Raw genomic sequence first — 24,686 nt, 5'->3', positions numbered from 1 at the left:
TTAGCTCAAAACCAGGAGGTTTGAGGACAGCTTACACTGGGAGAATGTTACCCAGGTGGCACAAGGGAGGTCTTGGCAACAAAATGCAGGTGATGCTGGAAACCGGCTGGAAGCGTCAGGGCTGGAAAGAGTTCTAGAACGTGACAGGGGCCTGCCCCAGAGGGCATAGAGATGCAAGGGGCTCAGAGGCCTGGCTGCCCTGCCCAGGTGCCTGTCAGGGCTGAGATCAAGGCGCACTTGGGTGAAAAGGAAGAGGAAGCAGTTCTTGGAAAGAAGTGATGCAAGGCCACCTTCACCCGGCCCTTCCTGAATCCACACCTGCTCCACTAGGCCGGGCCCTCCACCACCTCCCACTCAGTTGTCACACTGATCTTGAGCCTCCTCCAGTTCCTTCCTCAGGATCAAGTTCAGGAGCCACATGAGGTTCACGGGGGCCTTCCTGGTGGCCTCTAACTGCAGTAGCCATCTGCTGTGCCCTCCACACAGGCCTTTCTCCCGAGACTGCTTAAATCCAGCACTAAACACCAGGTCAGCTTCTGTAGTGCTGGGATGGCACTTGCTTCCCTACTGGCCCCAGGCTGCTCAGGGCGCAACCTATGAGCTTCCCGCTGCTCAGCACTTGACGACCATGTTTACAATTCTGGTGATGTTGTCTTCATCCTGCCCACTCCCCAAAGCTGAGGGAATGACTCAGAGCATCCTCCTCTGCAAAGCAGGCCTAAGAGTCCTGCATACAGGGTTCCTGCGGGCTTACCCGAGTAATAGCTCACACACAGCACTGGAAGGGCTTTAGTGAAATTAAGCTACGTGGTAGGGGCAGCATCCCATTTGACAGAGAGCAGACAGGTTGACATGAAGAAGTAAACAGAATGAGAAATAGGAACAATAAAATCGCTTTAATATGCTGCTTTTCACTTTGAAAGGTCATTCCAGTATCGTTTGCAAAATACGTCCACAAGGAAAGATGCCGCGGGATGGCCTGTCCCGAGAACTGCTCGGAAACAACCGTGTGGTACAGGGGGTGGGTGGACCGATCCAGAACTAACAAGCCCAGGGCCAGGTTTGGGGGGGAAACCAGGTTCCTCTGTGATGAAAGCACCTGGTGGGAGCACGGAGGTGGGGGGTGCAAAGCACACGGATTCAGGTTGGTGGGCTCCAGCACCAGTCGGTGGAGTGCTTGTGGGTCTCGACATTTCCAGATGCTGAAAGGAGACATGTTAACCGTTGCCTTGGAAAGTGGTCTTCCACCCTGTTGTGGACCAGGGCCTGGACATGCCTTCCAGTTTCAGGAAGACCTTGCAGAACCTGGAAGGGAGGAGCGAGGGTCCTAGGCCCCACCATGGCTGCTCCCAGCCCTGAGGTCAGAGGCTGGGTGAGGGCCGGGGTCAACACACTTCTTTTTTAAAAGATCTGCAGAGAAATAGAGCAGCTTCAGCTCCGTTAATGATCGAGGCGTTCACTGGGTCCCTGAGAAACCTGAGGAAAGTAAGGCTCAGGGAAGCCCAGCCAGCTCAGTAAGAAGGTTCTTTTGGTGAGGTGTGACCCCCCAAGTTAGTCTCTCCGAATCTGGGCTTAGAGCAGGTACCCGGGGAAGGGCTGGGAAGGTCTGCGTGTCTGTTCAGTTCTCCCTGGGGCCTGTTGGTACCTATTTCAGTCCATCTCCATGGTTGAGAGCCAGCTCCTCCCTGTGTAGTGACTACTGAGCTAACCTGTGAACCAGGCCAGCTGAGCTGCAAACTCCTTCAGCTCAGTTGTCACTTGGCCAGCCAGCTATCCACAGGCCATGCGGAGGTCTGTGGCTCTCAAAGAGGAAGTGAGGTGGGTGAACGGAGTGGACATGGTCACTTAGCTTAACACCGCCTGATGACCACAAGGCTCTTGGTTCAAAACTGCCACCAAGCTGACACTCAGCAGGTGCTTCACTTCAGGAAGTGTCTGAAAATTTCTTTCCTGGGTTGGATGGTTTTAAGTGTCCTGTGGACACGTGAGGGAGGGATCGGGGTTTGGCCACCAAATGACCCTTTCAGACTTGTCAGCTGGCCCTCCCACCCCTCCCATGGGAAGGGACGTTAGGGGAAGAGCTCTTCACAGATCCTGCGTGTGTCCTCGGGTGCCTTCACCGTGTAGCCCACCGTCCTCGGGTCTGTGAAGATCTCATGGTCGTTTCCACCCTGCAAAGACACAAAGCAGATGCTGCTGCTGCTGCTGCTGCAGCCCTGGAGCCCGGGGGCTGCCAGAGAAATGAGGACCGTGCCCTTTTATTGGCAAGGAGGGTTTCTTGGTTACCTCGTTCCTCTGGAAACTAAGAGACAGTCATCACTGAGAAAGGGTTTATCACCTTCTCCTGAACTGCAATTCAGCTGGGAACATGTAATTATGCTGATGAAAGGACTCACGATCTAAGGCTTATTTTTCTAAAAAGAAGGCAAGCTCGGCAGGGGACAGAATTCTCAGAGCCATCAATTTGTTTTCACTGTGTCAGACTTGTAACAAGTCACGGGGAGTGGGCAGGACAGACGTGCAGAACAGCTCTGCTCTCAGAATTTTCTGAGCTGACAGGGCCACAAGTCCCACGTGATCACGGAGCCCTGGACATGCCACGTGGCTACTGTCTGAGCCAGGTCGCCTGGGCTTAGATCCTGGTTCTACCACTGACTACGGGGGTGCTTTGGGCAACTCCCCGCCTGTAAGACGGGGAGTGGTGGAACTTCGCCACGGTAGTATGGGTTTGTAGATGAGACCATGGGATCTGGGTGAGGCCCCTGGAAAGCAACCTGTGTAAGCTGCAGCAGCTAATCCAGCTTTCTGGTGTTTCCACACATTCTTTTACTGCTGCGCCTCCAGGAGTTGGGCGAGGGCATGTATCTGGGAGGACCTGGGCATGCTGCTGGCTGTGGGAGGGTGGGGGGCGGCTTTCCATGACTGTGGGTCCCCAGTCCCACTGGTTCCAGGTGAACGAATCCAGCTTCCTGCCCAGAGCCTGTGCGGGGAGGGGGAGAGAAGAAAACCCTGCTTTTCTTCTCATGGAATTTCCTGTGTTTTCCTCTTACTGGATAAGCAGTCTAACTTATAATCTTAAAAAAAAAATTAACTAGTTTATCATACAATGAAAATAACCACTGAGAAACGGGTTTTTCTCAAAAGATTCTGTAGAAAACCTGACATCCTCCTAAAGGGTTGGCTGACCCCTGAAATTCCTACTGCTCTCACAACCCATCCCCAAGCAGGTGGCTTTCCCGGGTGGAAGTGAAAGTCAAGATTTCTGGATGGATTGCTGTGGGGCCCTAGGTGTGCTGGGGGGAGGAGTCATGTTAGGAAGCTGTGACCTTGGAGCCACGAATGCCCCTTCTCAGTACCTCCTCAGGAGCCTGCTGTCCTCTGGTCACTCAGAAGCCCTGAGTTACATGAGCAGCATCTGCTACTCAAGGAAGTAAGTGTGAACCACTTGTGGTAATTCCTATGACTAAAAAACAGGAAACAACCAGATTTCCCTGGAAATGGCATGGTAGGTAAACACCAGCACAGAGAACTATGTTGAAAACACAAAACAAACTCCTGCAACGTCCAGAAGAAACAGACATCTGTCGGGGACACGCTCACTCCCTGTCACTCCCAGACTTAGGGGGGAGGAGTCAGTAATCACCTATCCCGACAAACCTGGTGAAGCAACTGCTCCCTGCCTGGCATCATTTCAGAAACCGGAGACACAGTGGGGCAAACGAAAGCACAAAGTGACAAAGGGCTGCCTTCCAGCTCCGTGGGCCACAGGGAAGAGCTGCAAAGAACAGAGGGGAAAGGGAGGCCCTGGCCAGGCAGCTCAGTTGGTTGGAGTGTCGTCCCAATATGCCAAGGTTGCTGGTTCAATCTCCTGTCAGGGCACATACAAGAAATCAACCAATGAATGCATGAATGAGTGGAACAACAAATCAATGTTTCTCTCTCTCTCAAAGCAATTTTTAAAAACTCAGAAAGTTGAAAGAAAAAGAATAGAGAGGGAGGGAACCCGGAGTGACAAGGGGACAAGCCACATGACTGGCTCTCCACAGGACAGGCAGCTCAGCTCTCAGAACCTGCTGGTCGGGGCTGGAAGGGCCAGGACCCAGAGAGTAGAGAAGATGTTGGCAGGGATCGGGGACTTTCTGTGACGCCACCAGAAAGCTGCAACCCAGGACACAATGAGATTCAGCTACAGCAGGACCTTTGGGGAGAAAGAAAGGGGGATGAGGACGCAAAGGCAGAAGCAGAGTAGAGTAAAGAGGCTCCTGCAGCCAGCCAGGGTGCAATATGAGGACAGAAGCCAGTAGCTGGGGAGAGTGACCTCTGAAACAAGGAAGGTTCACAGCTGCTCTGCCTGCCCCTCCCTGGAGAGGATGTCACATTAGAGGACAGATGAGTACCTGACAGATGCCTAATTTGGTATGAGTCTCCCATGGTCCTGCTGGGAGCTACTGTGTAACTCACCCACACTCAAGGAAGCCGGCCCAGAGAACCCAAACTTCCCCCTTCTGGGCTGGGCGGCCTTTTCAGCTCCACTTGCTTTGAGAAGGCAGCAAAGCGTCCCCATCAACCTCTACCATCCTTTCCCTCCTGCCAGGGGACCCGGCCTCCTCCTCTGCTCCTTTGTGCAGGTGGCTGCACTGAGCTGGCACACCAGAGCCAGAGGGAGGTCAGGAGAAGCAGAGCCAGAACACTGAGCCAGTGAGAGTGCGCCCTCTAGCATAACGAGGCCTCAGACAACCAGAAACTTCAAACACTGGATTTGCACGTGAACCAAAGGTTACCTGACTCCAGCTGGGGCAACTCAGCTTCCAAGACCCAAAAGAAAACCTGGTTCCTGAGAGCAGATCAGGGAGCGCAGGGGCAAAGGGATGGATAACTGATCATAGTTTCCTTAGAGTGTATGTGAGGGGACGAAGGCGAGGCCACAGCTCAGTCAGACCGCCCACAAATATTTAAATCCTCGCCAAGTCAAGGCCTAGAGATGAAGCAGAAGGCAGTGTCCACTTTGTTCAGATTCCAGGGGAGGGGGCTGAGGAAAGTGCCCAGTCCCCACCCCACCCCACCCTGGTTCTGCACCCACTGTCACAGAAGTGAACCCTGATTATCCTGATGTTGGAGACAAAGAGGAGACCGAGTTAGGAGTCAACAGATGGTTCACAAAGTGTTAGAATGTTTTCATGCCACCACTGCCTTAAAGCCCAGATGTTTTTTACACAAAGCATTGGACAGGCAGTTTTCTTGCCTGAGAATTCAGAAAGGCTGGGGGCAACTGGGCCGGTGCAGCCCCTGGCAAGCCAGGCAGAGCAGTTTGGGGCATGTCTTTCTGGGCCCTAGCCACCTCCTCCCCTGCAGCAAACCAAGTCCCCCGCCTCTAAGCTGAATTCAGAGCTGCATTTTAACAGACCCTGGTTCTTGTGTCTGAGGGGAATGATGAGGGGGTTTCCAGGGCTGACTAGTACTTAGAAAAGCAAGGGCCAAGCACTTTGCTCTGCTCTCTGGAGGTGCTCAGATCCCGTCTGAGGGAGGCTGTGTGTCTAGGAGAGAGGAGGCGGTCTGGCAGGCCTCGGAGCCTGGAAGGCTTGGCGGGGAAATGGCTTCTGACTGACAGCTCTTAGCTCAGTTGCCATTTCTCTGGAAGCCAGCAAAAACATTTGCCTTGATACACAGAGAGAAAAGAGCTTTCAAAATGTCTGTGTCCAAATATGAAGAAAGGTTTGAAGTTAGTATTTGAACAGCTCTGTGACTAAAGTTTCCAGGATCAATATGTTGTTAAAAGGTTTAGATGGCTGGACTGTTGGCTCCCACTTCCAGGAAACCACTGACAAAAAGGATCAGAGATGAGGGCAAAGAATGATGTGAGAATGTTGACCAGTGTTAGTTACAACAGCAAAAAACCACAATCTGCAAGTGCCTCTACTAGGGGAATGGGGAGACGAACTGTTACACCACCACTAAGTCTTGTTTTCAAAGAAGACTCACTAACATGGGGGAAATAAAATATGTGAAGAGAAGAAAGGCAGAAAATAAGACAATGAACATGCAGGCGTCCCACATCTGGGGTCAGCTGTACAGAGATTAAAGCCTGGGAGGCAAATCAGCTGTGACTACAAGTGACTTATACTTTCTTCTTCATACTTCTAACTTTCCACAATAAGTGCATATTACTTAAGAATGGGGTGGGGGAACCTCCCCCAAACAGTACCCATTTTTTAAAAGCAGGTAAGATATAGAAAGCAGAATTGATGTGTGCTAATGCGGTGGTTAAACAGAATAGAAAATAAATTCCCCAAAGAACTCATTACCTGATTCTCTCAAGAAGTATTCTGCCCTGACCAGTATGGCTCAGTTGGTTGGGTGCTGTCCCGCAAAGCACAAGGTTACCTGTCCCGTTCCTGGTCGGGGCACATGCCAGGGATGCGGGTTCGGTCTGCAGCAGGGGCACGTACAAGAGGCAACCGATCGATGTTTCTCTCTCACATCACTGTTTCTCTCCCTCTCTTTCTCCCTCCCTTCCCCTCTCTCCAAAAATAAATCTAAAAAAAGAAGTATGCTCCATTGTGTAAAGTCCCACCTGAGGCTTCAGATTGGTATTTACACAGACCAAGAACATCATCTTTACAGAAAACTGTTTTGGCTTGTCTGAGAGCTCTCTTCTCAGCCTGTATGAAGCGGCACCAGTCTGGAAGGAGTGAAGAAGCTTCTGGCCATTCCTTACATCTTGGGTGCAATGAATTTCATTAGCTTACTTTCCTAAACACATCGAGTTTTTCAAAGCCTGCACTCCGGAGCACTGCAATGAGAGGATGTGAGTATAAACCAACCATTTCTCCCTGTCATGAAGAAAAAGGCCCACTGGTACCCCTGAAAAGCACCACATTCATTTGGGACCTAGAACCTTTCCCACCCGTGGAGAGAGGGTGTGTTGACTGGAAAGCGTGCTCACTTACAGAGCAGGTAGTTTGTTCTGTGCCACCAGCTCTTTCATTTACTACCCAGGGGAGACCTTAGCAGCAAGCATTCTGGAGTGGACCAGAAGTGCAGGGATAAACACTCTCCACAGGCAGCACTTTGATGCATCTGCTGGGTACACCATAGCCCAGGACGCCTGGTGGCAAGAAAAGCAGAAGGGCACAGAGGGCAGGAGGAATTTAAAGGCAGCCGCTGAGCCTGAGGCTAGGCAGTGAACACCTGGTGCTGAGCCTCCCCTGGGGCCTCCCAAGGGCCACCTCCTTGGGGACCCACCTGGCCTAAGGAGAGCCGCGCTCTGCTGCCATGCTGGCTCTGGGGAAACTCCTCCTAGGGATTCCTCCTGCTGGAGCTGGCCTTGGACAGCAGGCTCTGCTCTCAGTTCCAGTCCAGACTAGGGATTGCTGACATCCCCTGGGACAGCTCCTGTACCCTGTGTGTGATGCCCAGGACTGACCCCTCCCCTCCTACGTGTCCCCAGTACCTGCTCCTGAATTCCTGACTCCTAGTGCCCAACCGAAGTGAATGCCCCTGGGAAGTAAAACACTGCGGAAAAAGAAAGTAAGGGCAAGGGCTCTGAACTGCCAAGAGCATTTGACAACAGCCCTGGGTCAGGTGTTCTGGAAGGCGCTGGGCAATAGGAGGAGGGCAATATTTAATTCAAAAGCCAAACCGCAGAGGCTCAATTCTCGCTTCCACTGAGGTGTCAGGTGTCTGAGCACTGAGGGGAGGGGACCTCAATCGCCTCATAGAACAGAAGCATCACCAGTTGGAGCAGGGCCAGAGGGTGCGGTGTGGGTAAGAGGAAAAAAGCCCATTTGTCCATTTCCTCCCTGCAAGCCAAACCGCACAGTGAAACTGCAAAAAACACTTCCATACTCACTGGCATGGTTTTGTCTCCAAAGAAATAAATGGTCTTATAGCCGTCATTTTCCACATGTCCCAGGCAGTACCTCTTGTCCCATCCATCAGGAAAGACATCGAAGCTGATCTGGCCGCCTGCCAAGTGGGGAGGGAAACACAAAAGCTAAAGGTGGAAAGGAGGCTAATGACCTGTCCCTGGAAAAACGTGCCGTTTACTCGTGTCAGCACCTGGACTGCAAGGTTGATTTACACTGCTTTAGGGCTAGGTTCTAGTTCATTCCACCTTGTGTGTTTTTCCAACACGATTTCATCTAAAATCTAAAAGCGAGGCCTGGAGTATCAGGTCAGAACGAGGGATGCATTTGCATTTAGGTGCTTTGTCAAGCCCTGGGTGTCAGGGAAGCCTGTGGTGGGTGGGATGGGGGCGGATCTGATAGGACTCAGCTGTGCTCATCTCGAGCTTCGACACACTGCATGCAGCTCATTTTGCAGGGAAAATGAAAATCACCCTGGCTGGTGTGGCTCAGTGGATTGAGTGACAGCCTGTGGACCAAGGGGTCACGGGTTCGATTTCTAGTCTAGGGCACATGCCTGGGTTTCGAGCCAGGTACCCCGTGTGGGGCACGGGAGAGTCAAGCACACATTGATAATTCTCTCCCTCTCTTCCCCTCTCTAAAGATAAATAGATAAAATCCTAAAAAAAGAAAAATGAAAATCGCATGGGAGGTGATTTATAGGCAGCTTTCATAGGCAACAAAATCCCTTTCACAGCTTTGTCACAGAAAGATGTTCATCTCACAGTTCAAGAATACTTAAAACCCCACCCATTCATCTATTATACACCATCCCTCTACATTGCCGTTTCCCCACAACCGCACATTTATTAGAGACAGTAAAGTGAAAGGGCTTTAAGTGATGACTCATAGGCACTGACAGGAGAAATCAGCTCGTTTAAAGCATTAGACAGGCATATTCCACCAAAAAACAAGCCTGAGACATCAGTGTTGAGGGAAGAAGCCTGTTTCAGCCATGAGAAATGTTCGAGTGCTGGTCTATCATGGTTAATAAAAGTCTGGTGAGCCTAGACAAGTCCCTCGCTTTCTTTTTTTTTTTTTTAAAGATTTTATTTATTTATTTTTAGAGAGAAGGGAAGGGAGAAAGAGAAGGAGAGAGACATCAGTGTGTGGTTGCCTCTCGAGTGCCCCCTACTGGGGACCTGGCCTGCAATCCAGTTTTGTGCCCTGACTGGGAATCCAACCAGCGACCCTTTAGTTCGCAGGCCTGAGCTCAATCCAATGAGCTACACCAGCCAGGCCTCAGTCCTTTCTGGGCCTCAGTGTCTTGATTTGTGGAAACAACTGAGCTGACTGCTAAGGTTCCTTGCCTTTTCTAAACAGTATGTGATTCCAGAACATATTAAGTCTAATTTATCTAGGAGGCTCTCATCCCATCTCTCTGCTATGGAGTTCTCTAACATCTTCTGCCCAAAGGTGTGAGGATAGTTCTTTTCCTTAAAGATTTTTTAAAAATTTATTGATTTTTAAAGTGAGGGGAAGGGCGGGAGAAAGAGAGGGAGAAAAACATCAATGTGTAAGAGATACACTGATTGGCCACCTCTCGCATGCCCCCAACCAGGGACTTGTTCTACAACGCAGGCATGTGCCCTGACTGGGAATTAAACCAGCAACCTTCTGGTTTGCAGGCCGGCACTTAATCCACACCAGCCATGGCTCAGCATAAGTTATGACTCGGCATTAAACAAGATGCTCTTATTTTCACCATGAGAAATGCAGGGGGGAAGACTCTTGCTGGACAAGAACCTAGAACTAAGCCCAGCAGCCCAGAAGTCATTTCCTAGCTGGGCAAGTCTCTTCCACGGCCCACTACGCAGGACAGTAGTCTGCCCTAATTATGGCTTCTCTTTAAATCCTCCTGCCCACCTTAAACGTGGGCACAATGCAATTTCAAGCACCCACCAGCCCACCACAAACTGCTGGCAAAGCTTGAAACTCATTTGAACATACAATACCTATGGAAAACGTGAGGCCTTTTCCTGCAAACTCTTTTCGCAGATCTGCTACAAATTTTTGTCTTATATTTTCTTTCTGAGAAAAACAAAAAGATAATGATTGTCTGTTGCGTCGCACACTTTAACTATAGCCACAAAGTGGTACCTCTTATCTTCACAAACCCAGGATATTTCAGAGAGACTCACTTTGTCGAGTTCATAGAACTCAATGCGTTCTTCTTGGCTGAAGCTTCTTCCAATAGGGGACACATTTAACATTCCGTTTCGGAATTCAATGAAAGTACCCCTGGAGAGAAAAAGGGGACAGGTTCCTGATGTACGTTATTTTTTAGACAACATTATAGATAACTAGGCTAAAAAGCTGGGCGCTTCCCAAAGACAGAGGCTGGTGTGATCCACATTTCAGAGCTGTGCTGAGCCATATGGCAGCCATGAGCCACACGTGGCTACTGAGTCTTGAAATGCAACTAATCTGAATTGAGAAGAGATTTCAAACACTTTGTGGGAAAAAGGAATATAATCATCAATAATGTTTTATACTGATTATGTTAAAATAGTTTGGAATATATTGCAAATAAAATATATTTGGAATATGGGGGGGTTAAATGAAACATATTAAAATCAATTTCCTGTTTGTTTTTTAAACATGGCTACACAAAACTTACAGTTGCACATGTGTCCCTGACAAGTGTGGCTCAGCGGGTTGGGCGTTGTCACGTAGACCAATAAGACTCCAGTTTGATTCCTGCTTAGGACACAAGTCTGGGTTGAGGGCCAGGTCTCTGTTTGGGGGCGTGTGAGAGGCAATGGATTAATGTTCCTCACTCATCGATGTTTCTTTCCCTCTCTTTCTCCCTCACTTCTCCTCCTTCTAAAATTAGATAAATAAAAATCTTAAAAAAGACTGCACGTGTGGCTCAAACTTCTGTTGGACAGTGCTGTCATTGGGCCGAGAATTTTATAATTTTATAGTTAATACAAAGTTATGGAAATGATGACCAGCTCTCCGAGTTCCCTGAGGAGTTTGAAAATCTGTCTCAGACAACTTCGCTAGTGACCTCTTGAAGACACTGATTTTACCAAGCCACGTGACACAGGAAAAGGTTCTGAGAACCACCCCGTAATCCTCTCTCATAGCTGAGGAAATGCAGGTTACGCATTGGCAGACTCTTATTCAAGGGGTTGATTTGACCACAGAAAACGAGAACAGCCTAACAATTTTTAAGTTACCTTAACTGAATATGTTTTAAAAAAACAAACAAAAAACACCTTTCCTCACCATGTTTTCACTTTGAGCCTCAAAAAGATTCTTTTTTTAAAAAAATATTTTACTCATTCATTTTTAGAGAAAGGGGAAGGGAGGGAGAGAGGGAAACATCAGCATGTGCTGCCTCTCGTATATATATACGCCCAACTGAAGACCTGGCCCCCAACCCAGGCGGGTGTCCTGACTGGGAATTGAACCGGCACTCAATCCACTGAGCCACACGAGCCAGGAAAGGAAGTTTCTTAAAAACTCAAACAGCTTTTAAGCTATTTATTCCAACAATGGAACTGAAGTGTGTTGTGACAGACTATGTACTTTGAAGTGTCTTCTAGTCCTAAACACTGATGTCTATGAGGCCCTGAAACGTTTCCCCTGGACCCTTCCTGCTCTTTCATCACACAGCCCTGATGTCCAGCCATCAGCCATTTGTAAATACTAGGGAGGACAGGGGCCAAGTGTGCAGCCGAGGACCTGTTCAAGGCCAACGCCACCTCTCACTAGGCCGTGTGACTCTGGGCCTCTCTCCAAGCCTCACAAGGAGCTGTCAGCACTCGCTCTGGTTACCTCTTCAGGGTCTGTAAAAATCAACGGTTCCCATCTATGTAAAAGTAATTCGTATACTGGGAAACAGTGAATACTCATCAAGTAAAGTAAAAACAGTACAACTGCAATCACCAGATCCTTTCCCCTGCTGTGCTTAACTTGCAGAGATGGAAGCACATGATGACATGTGAACCTATGACACTTTCTCAAAATCCCCATCTGGGTGGTCCCGGAGTTGGTACAGACCAGCCCAGTCCCAGCCTACTCCTTCTACCTGTACACCAGGGGACGAGGGGACTGGTGATCACTCCAGGGGTGACCCTAGGGCTGCAGGTCCTAAATGGTCAGAAAAAGAGCTCAATTATCTTTCCCAACTCAAGGACATAGTATTACTCTCATTCTCACGGCACGAAGGGAAGCTGATGCACCTTAGACAGCCTCCTGCTTTAAAAATCAGAATTAAGGCGGTTTCCCAAGCAGTCAACTCCTCCCTGAAGTCTCACTGCACCTGCCCGACCTACATGGGGCACACCAGCTGTTCTGCCAAGAAATGAGGGCAAATGCTGATCGAGGTGGGTCTCAGCTCTGCCTCCCGAATTCACCAGGCATGTCATGCTAATTTGGAATTACAGCTCTGCACCTGGCTCTCCCTCATTAGATGATACCTGAGGGCAGCATTCTGCCTCATCTTTTACATCCTTCCTTAATGCTTATTCTAAGGTAAAGACTAAGCTGACCTGGGAGATAAGATACAGTTTTTCTTTTTACTATGGAGAATTTCTAATACATACAAAAGTAGACAGAGTAGGATAATGAGCCCCCACGTGCCCTCACCCAGCTGCAAGCTGGGTCCAGCCTGTATCATCCCAAGGGACCAATTTGAGAAGGAAAGCCCTTTGCCCACTGATTGGAGATGTTGAGCAGGGGCACTTGTTCCATCAATTCTGACAGTCTCAAAAGCACAGCATTATCCTGAAGTTTGCCATTTAAAAAATGTTTCTCCCCCTGATCATAGGTGTTCCATATAAAGGGCAGATCACTGACAAGAAAATGAAAAGTATTTCAAAGAAACCACCTGTACTTTCACCACCAAGAAACGGCCACTGTTAACAGTAACATGTGTCCATTTCTTGCCAATCCTTTTTTTTTTTTAATCCTCACATGAGTAGACATGTTTATTGATTTTAGAGAGAGAGAGGGAGAAATATCGATTGGTTGCCCCCCAATCAGGGATCGGACCCTCAACCTTTTGGTGCATGGGACAACGTTGCACACAAATGAGCTACCCAGCATGGGCTTCTGCCAATCTTTAATTGTGGGCTGTATGTACATTATGTTGTTACTTAAGAATGAGAATTGAGATGACAGAACCAAGAGGTAGGTTCCCAAATCAAATGCCTACAAAAGTCAGAAAAATGAGCGAAGGTGCCTGTGAAAGACTGGAGGTGGGGTGGTGCTGCTATGTGGAATAAGGCATCCATTTGTCAGCTCTTCAGATATAATGGAAGCCAGAATTCCAGACATTTCAAAATGGAAAATCAGACTTTTAAATGACAGCAATTAATTCAGGCATGATTTAATGCTGTGGGACAACCAAACTGAGCTTTGTGTGGGATTTGGTCTGCTGGTCTCCAGTTCGAAATGTCCATGTCTGGGCTTCATGTTGCTCTTTCCACATTGCTGCTTCACAGGTGCTTCCCCTAACCGGTAGCCTTTGAAAGCATATTGTTTTCAATTTCCATCAAGTGGACATGCTGTCCTTTAAAAAATGTTTCTTGTACCACTGACTTTGCAGAAGGTTGCCAGTGATTCTTTATTAAGCACTGGGCTTTGGACTTCAATGAACACCATCCACCAAAAGACATCACTCCATATTCCGTTGGAGCCTCTTTGCTAAAGGCAAACCCACCTCTTCTTCGGGAGTTTAATTTTCGCAATGTAGCTCAGACAGTAGTTGATTAAGTCTTGGATTAGGGCCTCACCCAAGTGACCCTGAATATTCTAGGACACTGGTGGGAAACACAAGGGGGTGTGGGCAGAATCTGGCCCTCTTGTTTAATCTGGCCCAGCACCTTGTTTCTGCCCACCAGCAGCGCCGTGCTCCTTGACCCTAACTAAGGAGTAGTTATATTTATACAGTCTTAAAATTACATTTGGCCCTTTGAAGGCAACCTTGAGGCTGATATGGCCCCCATTGAAAATGAGTTTGACTCCCCTGTTCTAGAATAAAGAAAATATATGAGTTACTCGATTCAGTGGGAAGCATTTCGAAAAGGTCTTCAGCCACTATAGGTCGAGGGTCATGAGGCAGATGCAGCAGTGAGGGTGACCAACCCACCTTTTCCCTTCTTTCCCTTTGTTCTGTAGTTGAAAACATTAGGCAAATGGGTAGGAGCTTAATAAAAAGCAATTTCAGGTTCATTAGAGCTCCAGGCTCAATGTTTAGGAGTGAAGTACTGTGATGATGGCAGCTTAGGAAATGGTACAGCAAAGATTTTAAAAAACCAAGGAAGATAAAGTTAATGTAAATCATTGCTGAATTTAAGTGGAGGGGATACGGCTGTTCTGTGTACTATTTTTCCAGTGGTTCAGTATGTGTTAAATTTTTCATGACAGAAGGTTGAAAAACAATTCGCCCAGGATTAAGCACCAAGCCCCCCATTCTTTTGCAGGCGTCTATTCTAAGTCTCAACTGTTTTTAGATGAAGTGGGATTTCTTAGGAAAGTACTCAGGACAATAAAATACTACGAAAACAGGGAGATGTGCAAAACCCTGGACTCCATGCTACCTACCATTACCTGTGTAGGTCACATCCTGTTTCAGCAGCTTCAAGAAAACATATCCCATTCAACCTCCACATTGTATTGTGCTTATCAATGTTTGAGAATACATTTATTTATTTATTTATTCCATTCAGTGATTTTATTTTATTTTATTAAATTAAAAAAAATTTAAATTAAAAAAATTATTTTTTATTTTTTATTTTTATTTAGTTACAATTGTCTGCATTTTCTCCCCATGAGAATACATTTAAGAGGAAGGGAGAGGTTGGACAATGAGTAGATTGTTGCTAAAATATTTTTATTTTTTACCAAGAGCACCCATCACATAGTACAATTCTCTTTTAAATTGCAGATTTTTTTTTTTGAGTGTTAAAATGATTTATGTTCAGTGCAAAGAATATCATGCTTCCAAAGTTTTAAGGGACTATATACATTGTGGGCTGCCTGGTTTCATTGCTATTTCATACTTTATGCTTATATAACATAATTCCTTCTGCAAATCAGATGCACTTTCCTGAATGGCATATCCAGCAACCACAGCAGTTTCCACCTTAGAAGAATGGCAGAGGACGGTAAACTTAGCAAATACAATGCCCTGAGGCCAGGAGACTGGTATCAGGTCTGCTGAGTGAAATCAAGAGGACCTTAAGTCTCAGTCTCCTTATGTTTACAAGCATAGTAATAACTATACTACCTGGGATGAAAGGTTGAGAGGGTCCAATGATGTGTGTAAAAAGGCTTGGAATGTAAGCCCTACACCATTATGACCAATGGAGACAAATTGACAGCTGCGAGTTTTTGTAATACAGTTGAACTGGAACACAGCCACGCTGTGTCTACATATGGTCTATGGCTGCTTTTGCATTAAAGTTGAGTAGTTACTACAAACCCTATGGTCGGCGAAGACAAGTGTATTGCTCTGTGACTCTACAATAAATTGCTGACCTTGGCTCTACATCACCAACGGGCTTGTAACGACTCACAAGCGTGTGGTGATCACTGAATCTCAGAGTCAAAAGGGGCCTTTGCAGAACTTGCAGTTGAGTATCTTCACTACATACATCCAACACGTGGCTCAGAAAGGTAAAATGACACGTCTAAAGTCACACACATTTGATGTGGAATGCTGAAGCACACCACTGCTACCACCCGGCCAAAACTGAGGTGGGTAGAGAAAGAACTTGAAGACAGGAAGGCCAACTGGGCCTCCCGTATGATTGGCTGGTGTTCAGTGATCGGTTTGTACAAGCAGGAGGTCAGAGCGAGCTCATCACAAATGCTGATCTTAACTGAAACCTATCTGTGCCTGTAGCAGCCAAATCTGGGAGTGGGAAGCAAGTGTCCAGGAGTCCAAGGAGGCTCTCCACCAGCCTCCTGTTGAACAATCTAGGTCTCCCCGATCACCCGAGACCCATAGCAGCGGCTGGAGAAGGGGGTGATGGTGGTGGTTAGTATTTATTGGATATTACTGAACACAGCCTCCTGTAAGGTGAGATACTTTCATGAACTTGTTTGAGTTCATTTGACCCCCACAAGCCCCACATGGAACAGGTAAAACCTAGATGCTGAGCTCAGAGGTTAAGGGACTTGCTCAGTCACAAAGCAGAGACTCTACCAGGTGTGTTCGACCTGGAAACCTATGTTTTCCGTATATCGGGGTACAAGGTACATCCCACAGGTGACAGAACTCAGGAGGGTACACAGCTGCTAGCTAAGGGGGCTGAGCAGTGGTTCAAACCCAGGGCTTGCGGTGAGTGTTCAGAACTGCAATTCCCAACCCAATACAAGTTTCTTCCTTTCCAAAGTTTTTCGCCCCGTCCCATCTCCAAGCACCCTGAGGCTTTCGGGCTCATGCTCCGGGCACCCAGAACTGAGTTCGGCCCTGCCACAGGAGGAAGGCGGCCGTTAGCCGCCCGTCGGTGCCCACCCTGGGTGGTCGTTAGCCTCGTCTGGAGACAGCAAGAGATTCCGCACCCGCTGCCTCCAGCCCGCCGGGCGCCGCCTACCTGCCGCGGGGCGGTCAGGGTCCCGTCCACGTCGAAGAGACACAGCGCTGGGCGGGACGGAGCCACGTCTCCAGATCCCCTGCCGCACCTGACGTGACCCGCTGGCACCAGGAACTCGGTGCGGAACTTCCGGGTTCAGCCCCCGCGCTGCAGGGCACTTCGGGAGGAGGAGAATCCACTCCCCCAGGGCCCACAGCGTCAGCAGTTCTCTTTGGACTACAAATCCCAGAATGCAACGTGCCTCACGCAGTCCCGTACGGCGGAGGTTGCGGTCTTAGAGATCCCGCTTGCTGGCGGGATCCGGTGGAAGGCGCCAAGACATGGTAAGCAGGTGGGTGGTGGGGACTGAGGCAGGTGACGCACTTTTCGGGTCCGGGTTAGGCCTGGGACCGGCAGGCCGAAGCCTGAGGTGGTGATTTGGGGAACGCGCGGGAGGGACCTCCAGGGTGGATTACGGTTTGTTATTCCCGGATTTCCTGCGCGCTTAGTTCACGTGCGTCAGCAACAGCGACACAGAAACTCCCCGAGCGTTCACCGTGCCTCAGGTCCGTCAAGTGCTCTTGAGGGCTTGAAAACCCTCATCTCATTCAGTATATTCTGAATCCCCGTTTGGAAGACGAAGAAACCGAGGCCTAGAGAGGGGGAATAACTTGCCCAGGGATCCAGAGCTAGTGACTAGGAGTCGGGATTGGAACCCAGACCTGTTCCAAAGCCCACAGCAACTTTCACGGCAGTAGCCGAGGTGTGGGACTGTGCTTCCACTAACATCCTTGTGCTTCCGTTTGGCTCCTTCACCCCTCTCTCCTCCTCCAGTCTTCCCGCTCCCTCTAACAGGGCTAAGAAATCCCCGTTTCCCTTCAGCATCCAGACGACGCTCTAACCTGACAGATTCCGAAAGTTACTGTGCTAAATATCTAAGGGATTTGTTCTCCACTGGGATATTTCCAGTGCCCAGCCCGCAGCTGGCTCTCCCCAGGTATTTTTTTCAAATGAACGAAGGCTGTGCCTCCTTCCTATACCTACTGAAGTGCCTGGAGGAAAGAGGACCAGTTCGAGAGTCAGACACTGTCCCACTCACTGGCTGTGCGTTCCTGGGTAAATTTCTTACCTTTTTTGGGCTTAGATTTTTAGTATTTGACACAGCTTTTGTGAAGGTCACATGAGGTAAAGCTCCTGGGTTTCCCTTTCCTTCCATCTCTGTCCTGATGGTGACCTCACAAGATTGGCAGGAGCCTCCAGGTAAGATGCTTTGCAGGTGTTCATGGTGTGATGAGCACGGTCGAGTTCTTTGAGAGCAGTGGTCTCTTGTCTCCCTTCCAGGCTGCTGTCCTGCGAGCTGTGATGCGGTTGCCAGTGCCAGCTGTGTGGGGAAGGCCTCTCCACGGGCTGCAGTGCTGCAATGGGCAGGATTTTAGGAGGTGGATGGGGACTGGGTCACCCACCTTGAAAGAGAAATCACCAGGCACAGAGACAGAGAAATTCCAGATAATCTACCGGTGTGATGCCATCAGAATCTTCAGGTACATGTCTCGGCTGAAGGTGGCACAGACGGCCCTGACGGTGGTGGCTCTGCCGCCTGGCTTTTACTGGTACTCCCAGGGCCTTATGACTTTGAACTCCCTGTGCCTTGTGGGTGGGATAGCTGGGTTCGCCCTGGCCATGCTGTGCTGGATGAGCTATTTCTTCCGGAGGCTAGTGGGTATCCTATATGTGAATGAGTCAGGCACCGTGCTGCGGGTGGCCCACCTGACCTTCTGGGGCTGGCGGCAGGACACATACTGCCCGGTGGCCGACGTGATCCCTATGACGGAAACTCAGGACCGGCCGCAGGAACTTTTCGTACGGATCAAGCAGTACAGTGGGAAGCAGACCTTCTACCTCACCCTGCGCTATGGACGCATCGTGGACAGAGAGCGTTTCACACAGGTGTTTGGGGTGCTGGACACGCTTAAGTGAACAACTGGGCACTGGGCTTCCGGGTAGCCTTGGGCCATCTGCATCTCTGACAGCAGGCTGAAGGTGTGGGTGAGGCTAAAGAAGGGGACCTGTCAGCTGCAGACTTTGGCAGGATTCCTGGGAGACTTGCCTTCTGGGATGTGGAAATTCATGAGGTGGGTGCTAGTAACCTAGTTTAGGAAAGAGGCCTTAGTGCAAATTCTTACCACACTTATATATAACATTCATGTAGGTAATGGCCAGCAGGTTCTGTTAGGAGCCAGCTCTTGGAAGAAGCAATGGCCTGTGCACTCAAACAGTACAGAGCTGTGAAATGGGAAGATGGGAGTGGCAACGGGAATATAGGGTTTGGAGTCGGAAGACTTGGGTTTTGTTCATCCTTAACTTAGGTCCTGGGCCAGGTAGCTGAGTCTCTCTGAACCTTGGTTTTACATTTGTAAAATGGAAAATCCTGTCTGTGTCATGGGATATGTGTGAGAATAAATAACAAATGTCAAGTGCTTTGCAAACTCAGCAGGCAAGAGCAAACATTAAGTGTTACTTCAGAGGCGATGGAGTGGTAGACCCAGCAGCAGACCGGACTGGGATGAAACCTGGAAATGGGTCATTTGGTTCTGCCAGACGGTAGCTGCACGACTGGGGCAGGAGTGTCATCCAAGCAGGTACGGCATCCCTGTAAGACAGTGCTCACTACCCAGAGGTCCAGGGCTCTCACATCAGATGTCTCTGGACTGTGTGTTCCTGGGCCAATTTTTTGCATAAAGAATAGGTTCTCAAGCCCTGGCTCCATGTGTAGAATCAGCTGGAGAGCTTTTAAAAATGTTACCCAGGCCTGTGACCATGTCCCCCTGGTGGTTCTCATGTGTAGCCTGGGTCTACAGTCACTGGGTGGAAGTGTCACCACAGTGGGAGGTGAGAGCCGGGATTCTCACCAGCATTGGCATGAAAGAGCTTCCACTCTGATGCATGGTCTGCTCCATAGTTCCAGCAGAGGACACAGAGCAAATGTGCTATCCATTCCTTTGTTCCTGAGCTAAAATCATAGATCTCCATGTGAGAATGGGCACCGGGTTAGGGATTCTACCACATGTGTTGGGCAGCACCTGGGAGCTGTGCAAAAAAAATCCCAAATCAACAAAGAGAGCAAAACTACCCTGTGTTCAACCCCTGTAGGTTCTGGTAGAAACGGCATATGTATTTTTATGGTAATTCCAGGCACCCCAAGATTTGAAAATCATTTTGTGGGGTTTACCCTTCCCCAAAACCAAGCAGCAGCTCCTCAGAAAATGGAAGTGGTCTTTGGATTCAGTTGGTGGATACGCTAGTGATTACCCTCTTTGACAATTCCAACATAGTAATCTAATAGAAATACCCAAGCATCCATACAAGAATATTCACTGAATGTTTCTGTCAGTAAAGCAAACAAAACAATAGCACCAACAAAACTGGAAGTAAACTAAGTCTCCGTTAGTAGGCAACACAGTTAAATAAATGTTGGCAAAGTGTAATTGAAAATAAAGTGGTAGATCCATAGTATGGGATATTACATGGCCCTTAACCAGAGTTAGACTGATGTAATCTGCTGACGTGGAAAGGTAACCATGGGGTGATGCTACATGGAAGAAACAAGTCACAGAACAATAGTCTTGTGTGATCTTAATTGTTTTAAAAATGCATATGTTCCAAACTGTGAACAGTAATTACCTCTGGGGAGAGGTTTCAGGGTTGAAAGTGGATGAGATGAATAGAAGGCTCCAGTTCAACCTTGTAACCCAGTGTTTAAAATTTCACAATGAGTTTGTCATGTGTCTTAACGTGAAGAAAAAGGCTGTGATAAACACAGTGTCTTCCATCTGTTCCTCCTCACGTCAGCTTTCTAGGTAAAGTTTCTCAACCATGTGTTTCCACTCTGGACTGGGAAACTGAGTTGACAGTAGGAAACATTCAGTCACTGAGAGTCAGTGGGACGTAACTGTGTCCCTTGTAGACTGGTTTTCCTTTCTGTCTGCTGGGAACAGTGTGGGTTTTGTACCCCTGCATAGCACCCCTTGGCTATATATAATTAGGACACAGGAAATGGTGGTGGTCTGTAGCATGTCAGTTTTCTTATGGTAGTTGCCATGGACTGAATAATCCTCCCTAAAGTCATATGTTGAAATCATAACCCCTAACGGGTTGGTGTTTGGAGGTGGGGCCTTGGGAGGTGATTAGGGTTAGAGGAGGTCTTGGGGGTGGGGCCCTCATGACAGGATTAATGTCCTTATAGGAAGGGGACAAGACTGAGTGCACTAAGGAAGGCCACATGGGCACATAAACAGGAATATATATTCATTGAGAACCTGACCTTCCAAAACTTGAGTAGTAATTGTTTGCTGTTTAGGCCGTCCAGTCTAAGATACTCTATTATAGCAGCCAGAGCTGACTAGGACTGGGGCCTCTAGACGAGGGTGAGGTCATGTCTAGCTGGGGATGTTCACACTGGGCACAGCTGAGAGCTGTTGTCCTTCCTACACTGGTTACCAAAAATGAGACCTTGTCATAGGGCCAGAAATCCCACCCCAACCCATCATTAAATGACTATTTAATGTACTCCATAGATCTGGTAAACTCAGTTGCTTGTCGGGCCAGCCTTGGGGTGAGTTGCTGAAATAATTAGTATTGGAGCTTTCCTTTTGCTACTTTATGGTTTCAGGACATGTGAGTCCCCAGATGGAAAGCAAAGTCCCCTTTGACCCACAGGCAAAGTCCAACTTTTATGGCTTTGTTTTGATTCTGCATCATTCAACTATAAAATCTTGGCTGATTAGAATTAGTCAAGCAGGGCCGATACCATCTGGCCATGTTTGTACCAATTTTGGTGACAAAACATCCGTTTTACTTATTAACAGTTGAAATACATTCCAGGATGCCCAGTTGAGTTTACCTTTTTTGGGAATTAGATGTAATATTTATGAGTGAGAACTTTGACAGAAATATGTTGTTTAGAACCATAGTGCAACACTATTCACAGATGATGTGGCAAAGGGAGGTATCTTGCATTTAGCACCTACTGCATGCCAGGCGAGTATCACATTTAAACCTCCCGGCAATTGTTCAAGTTGGAAAGCCAGAGAGGCAGTTGTATGTAGGGTGAAGCATGTGGCTTTGAAGCAAGACTTGACCTGCTTGAATCCCAGCCCTGGCACTTCCTGGCTGTGACCATGGGCCAGTTGTACAGTCTCAGTTTGGGCCTTGGTTTCTTTACCTGTCAAGCAGTGATAATAAAAGCACCCACTTAGGGTGGTTGAGGGGACTGGCTTACTCCATGAAAAGCACTTAAAATAGTTCCTGGTCCAAGGGAGCACTCGATACATGTTAATGAGCATTACCATTAACCTCATTTTGCAGATGAAGCTCAGAGAGGTGCAGTGACTTCCTCACAGTCAACCACCTAGCAAGTTGAGTTGGGTCCCTCTACTGCCCTGTCCTGCTTGCCCAGCGGGGAAATACAGAAAATAGAAAACAATGATTGTTTTTAAAAATAGTACTTGACCTTGAGGTTCTGGCATCTTCCTTACACCTGCCTTAGGCCTGTATGTTTGGGATCTCATACTGATCCTGACCACATACCAGGACAGTGGCCAGGCTGCTGTGAGAAAGGTCATTGGTAGTCCCTATCCTTAACGAATCCCAAGCTGACTGTGTGCGTGCACAAGCAGGCACACACATGTTGAGTATACATGTTCCATCTTTCATACACCTGTGTGTATCCTGGTTTCCAAACTGATTTTGAGCTTCAGCTTCCTCACATTGAAAACAGTCATACAAGTACACAGCTCATAGGTTTCTTGTGAAAATTATAAAGCAGTGGTAGAATGTGGTTGCACATTGGAGATGCTCAGGAAATGGTAATTATTATGAGTGATTTAAAAAATACACTTAATGGTAGATACTGCCTTTCAAGTCAATTGTTTCATAGACATGTCTGATTTCAGAGCTGGGAGATACCTTGGAAACCATGTGGTCCAAGCCATAGATTTTACAGGTGGGAAATATAAGGGTGATGGAAGGCCACTGAGACAGCTGAGAGCGGAAGTGAGAAAACCCACCACCCCTGCTTCCAGGTCAGGCACCAGGAGGATGAAGGTCCAGTTCACTTCTGTAAGTGTCTACTAAGCATCTCTTCTGAGCCTCCCAGTTGATTCCAGTCACTTATCAACTTATCACCTTAGTCGGCCATGGAGAGAATCTGACTTAATTGGTTTGGGGTAGGGCCCTAGCATTAGGATTGTTTAAAATGCCCTTTAGGGTGCATCCACTTTAGAGTTTTACAAGCTCTAAAGTGCATCCAGTGTTGAAAGTCACTGTCCTCTATGTTTTGGATTCTGTGCTTTTCCTTCCCTTTCCATTCATCCCATTATTGTCCTAGTTAGACTCCCAAGTCATCTTGATGGTGGCAGTGCCCGACCAGTCTCTGCACCTCCCTGTTTGTCATGGTGAACACACAGGACAATCTCTAAAGTGCACATTGGAATATCTCCCTGCTCCAAACCGTTAATGGCTGCGTCACTGCATGGAAGGCCCATGCCCTCAGCATAGCACAGAAGGTCCTCTGGATTGGAGCCCTGACCATTTCTTTGGCCTCGTCTCCAGGCAGTTCTGGAATCTCTCCCATTGTGATCTAGTCATGCTGAACAATGTAGAAATACCTTCTGCCTTCCCCCACCTTTGCCCCTTCAGTTAGCTGTTCTCTTGATCCAGGTGCTTTCCCTCCTTCCTCTGAGTTCCCAGAGCAGTTCCTGCTCAACCTTGAGGAGGAAAGTCAGGGGCCCAACTTCCACCCCAACTTAGGCCAATCCTTTGTGCATGTACGCCTTCCAGGGTCTTCCTGTATCCAGTTTTTTATGCTCAGGTGTTGTGACCTTTGCTCCACTGGAAGGTGAACCGAGAGTAAGCACCACACCTTGTCCATCCCTATCACATGGTATGTCCTTGATGAGCCCTGGAGAAATTAATGGCTCACACTCAATGCAGGTAGAATGTTCCCTGAAGACTTCCCTAAGAGGTATATATAATAGGTGCTTAATAAGTACTTGCCAAATAATTAAAACCATTTCCAATCAAGAAGGCCACATTCACTCTGATGTTTCCATTATAAATATATTTTTTTAAATTTAACAATACTGATTAACACAGGAAGTATTTGTGGAATTGTGCATATGGTTGTCAGTTACATTGTGACATGTTAATTTCATTATCATTTATTGGCACTGTCAACAATACTGTAAACAAGATCACTTTGTACGCGTAAGTTGGCGATGCTCCCTAGCTGTGGTTTTTCTACCATGAGCTAATATATATATATATGTATATATACACACTATATAGATAAGTATAGATATATTCATGTGCACAATTTTGCATGGTTACTGAGTGTCAGTAAAAATTATAAAAAAACACCCATTTATAATAAAAGGGAGAATATGCTAAGACTCACTAATACTGGACCTTATTTTCTGTAAAAGTGACGAGATTTGCTAGAGACATTTACTAAACTCTGTGGTGCTAATGTTTGATGGATCCATTTCCAGTCCTTCGCCACAGAAGCACTTCTCCCTGGGCTCTGCCCTACATCGTACCCTGTCCACTGTCCCCCAGCCATTCCTTTTGCACCAACCTCTTCCAAGTTCCTACGATCTTGAGTTGTGATGGGAATTCGTTTCCTTGACATTCTCCCATCCAGCCCCCTACCCCCAAAAAGCAGATGTCTCAGGAACTCTTCATGCCAACAGCCAGTAAGAAGTTGGTAATTGGCCTAAAAAGTTTTACAAGAATAACTTCCCTTGGTAAGGAGTGTATAAGTCTGGAAATGATTTTCTAGATAAGTGGTTTCATTTTTCTATCATTGCCCTCTGGGGAGAGAACAAACATTGGAACCACTCTCCACCAAAGAGATCCAAGTTTCTGGTTGTGCCTTAGTTTAATCTGGACTTCAAAACCCTTATTGTATGTATGCATCCAGTGCTAAAGTCCTCAGAAGATACACTCATGATAATAAATAAATTATGGTTTGGTTTCCTTTTTTTTTTTTTTTTTTTTTAACAAGGCCTTGAATCCTGGGCTATTACCTGTGGAATCTGGATCCCCTATGAAAGGTGTGAGACCATGAACTGGTAGGCCTTCGCATGTGCTGTTCCCTTTCTGCAACACTCTTCCTTGTCTTGTGTGTTTGGTGAACTCTTGATCATTCTGCAAAACCCTGATCAAATGTCACTTTCTTCTTGAAACCTCC

The 24,686-nt window shown here is 47.7% G+C and overlaps 2 protein-coding genes across 10 annotated transcripts; one reads left to right on the top strand and one right to left on the bottom strand.

Moving 5' to 3' along the window:
* Positions 1 to 881: 881 nt before the first annotated feature.
* Positions 882 to 16,613, bottom strand: LOC128779168 (phosphomannomutase 2). Of its 6 annotated transcripts, XR_011651519.1 has the most exons (7): positions 16,460 to 16,612; positions 10,046 to 10,145; positions 9,860 to 9,935; positions 7,850 to 7,965; positions 3,658 to 3,775; positions 2,775 to 2,980; positions 2,061 to 2,171 (listed from the first exon to the last, which is right to left on the bottom strand). XR_011651519.1 is itself a non-coding variant. In XM_071222191.1 (6 exons), exons 2-5 carry the CDS (start codon positions 10,115 to 10,117, stop codon positions 3,692 to 3,694), a joined length of 348 nt encoding a protein of 115 aa, XP_071078292.1. In that variant the 5' UTR covers positions 10,118 to 10,145; positions 16,460 to 16,612; the 3' UTR covers positions 882 to 2,171; positions 3,658 to 3,691. The 6 variants fall into 6 exon arrangements, 4 of the variants coding, with proteins under 4 accessions (XP_071078292.1, XP_071078290.1, XP_071078291.1 ...); XR_011651520.1 differs by lacking the exon at positions 2,775 to 2,980 and having other exon boundaries at positions 882 to 2,171; positions 3,658 to 3,868; XM_071222191.1 differs by lacking the exon at positions 2,775 to 2,980 and having other exon boundaries at positions 882 to 2,171.
* A 43-nt stretch (positions 16,614 to 16,656) lies between these two features.
* On the top strand, positions 16,657 to 23,886 carry LOC112298388 (transmembrane protein 186). Of its 4 annotated transcripts, none has more exons than XM_024553354.4 (2): positions 16,657 to 16,782; positions 17,780 to 23,886. In XM_024553354.4, exons 1-2 carry the CDS (start codon positions 16,780 to 16,782, stop codon positions 18,413 to 18,415), a joined length of 639 nt encoding a protein of 212 aa, XP_024409122.2. In that variant the 5' UTR covers positions 16,657 to 16,779; the 3' UTR covers positions 18,416 to 23,886. The 4 variants fall into 4 exon arrangements, with proteins under 4 accessions (XP_024409122.2, XP_071078287.1, XP_071078289.1 ...); XM_071222186.1 differs by lacking the exon at positions 16,657 to 16,782 and adding an exon at positions 16,853 to 17,004; XM_071222188.1 differs by lacking the exon at positions 16,657 to 16,782 and adding an exon at positions 17,076 to 17,554.
* Positions 23,887 to 24,686: the final 800 nt, after the last annotated feature.

This window comes from Desmodus rotundus, chromosome 1 (assembly GCF_022682495.2).
Source record: "Desmodus rotundus isolate HL8 chromosome 1, HLdesRot8A.1, whole genome shotgun sequence".
Taxonomy (NCBI): Eukaryota; Metazoa; Chordata; class Mammalia; order Chiroptera; family Phyllostomidae; genus Desmodus; species Desmodus rotundus.
The sequence above is the reverse complement of the archived record's forward strand: the minus strand, read 5'-3'. Positions and strand labels throughout refer to the sequence as shown.

Excerpts from the sequence above, each read along its gene's own strand:
- LOC128779168 (XM_071222189.1), bottom strand. The coding sequence starts at position 10,117 with ATGTTAAATGTGTCCCCTATTGGAAGAAGCTTCAGCCAAGAAGAACGC. Across the intron at positions 7,966-10,045 it reads AGTTCTATGAACTCGACAAA|GCGGCCAGATCAGCTTCGAT; the intron begins GTGAGTCTCTCT and ends CCCACTTGGCAG. Across the intron at positions 2,172-3,657 it reads GGGAGCAGTTGCTTCACCAG|GGTGGAAACGACCATGAGAT; the intron begins GTTTGTCGGGAT and ends GTGTCTTTGCAG.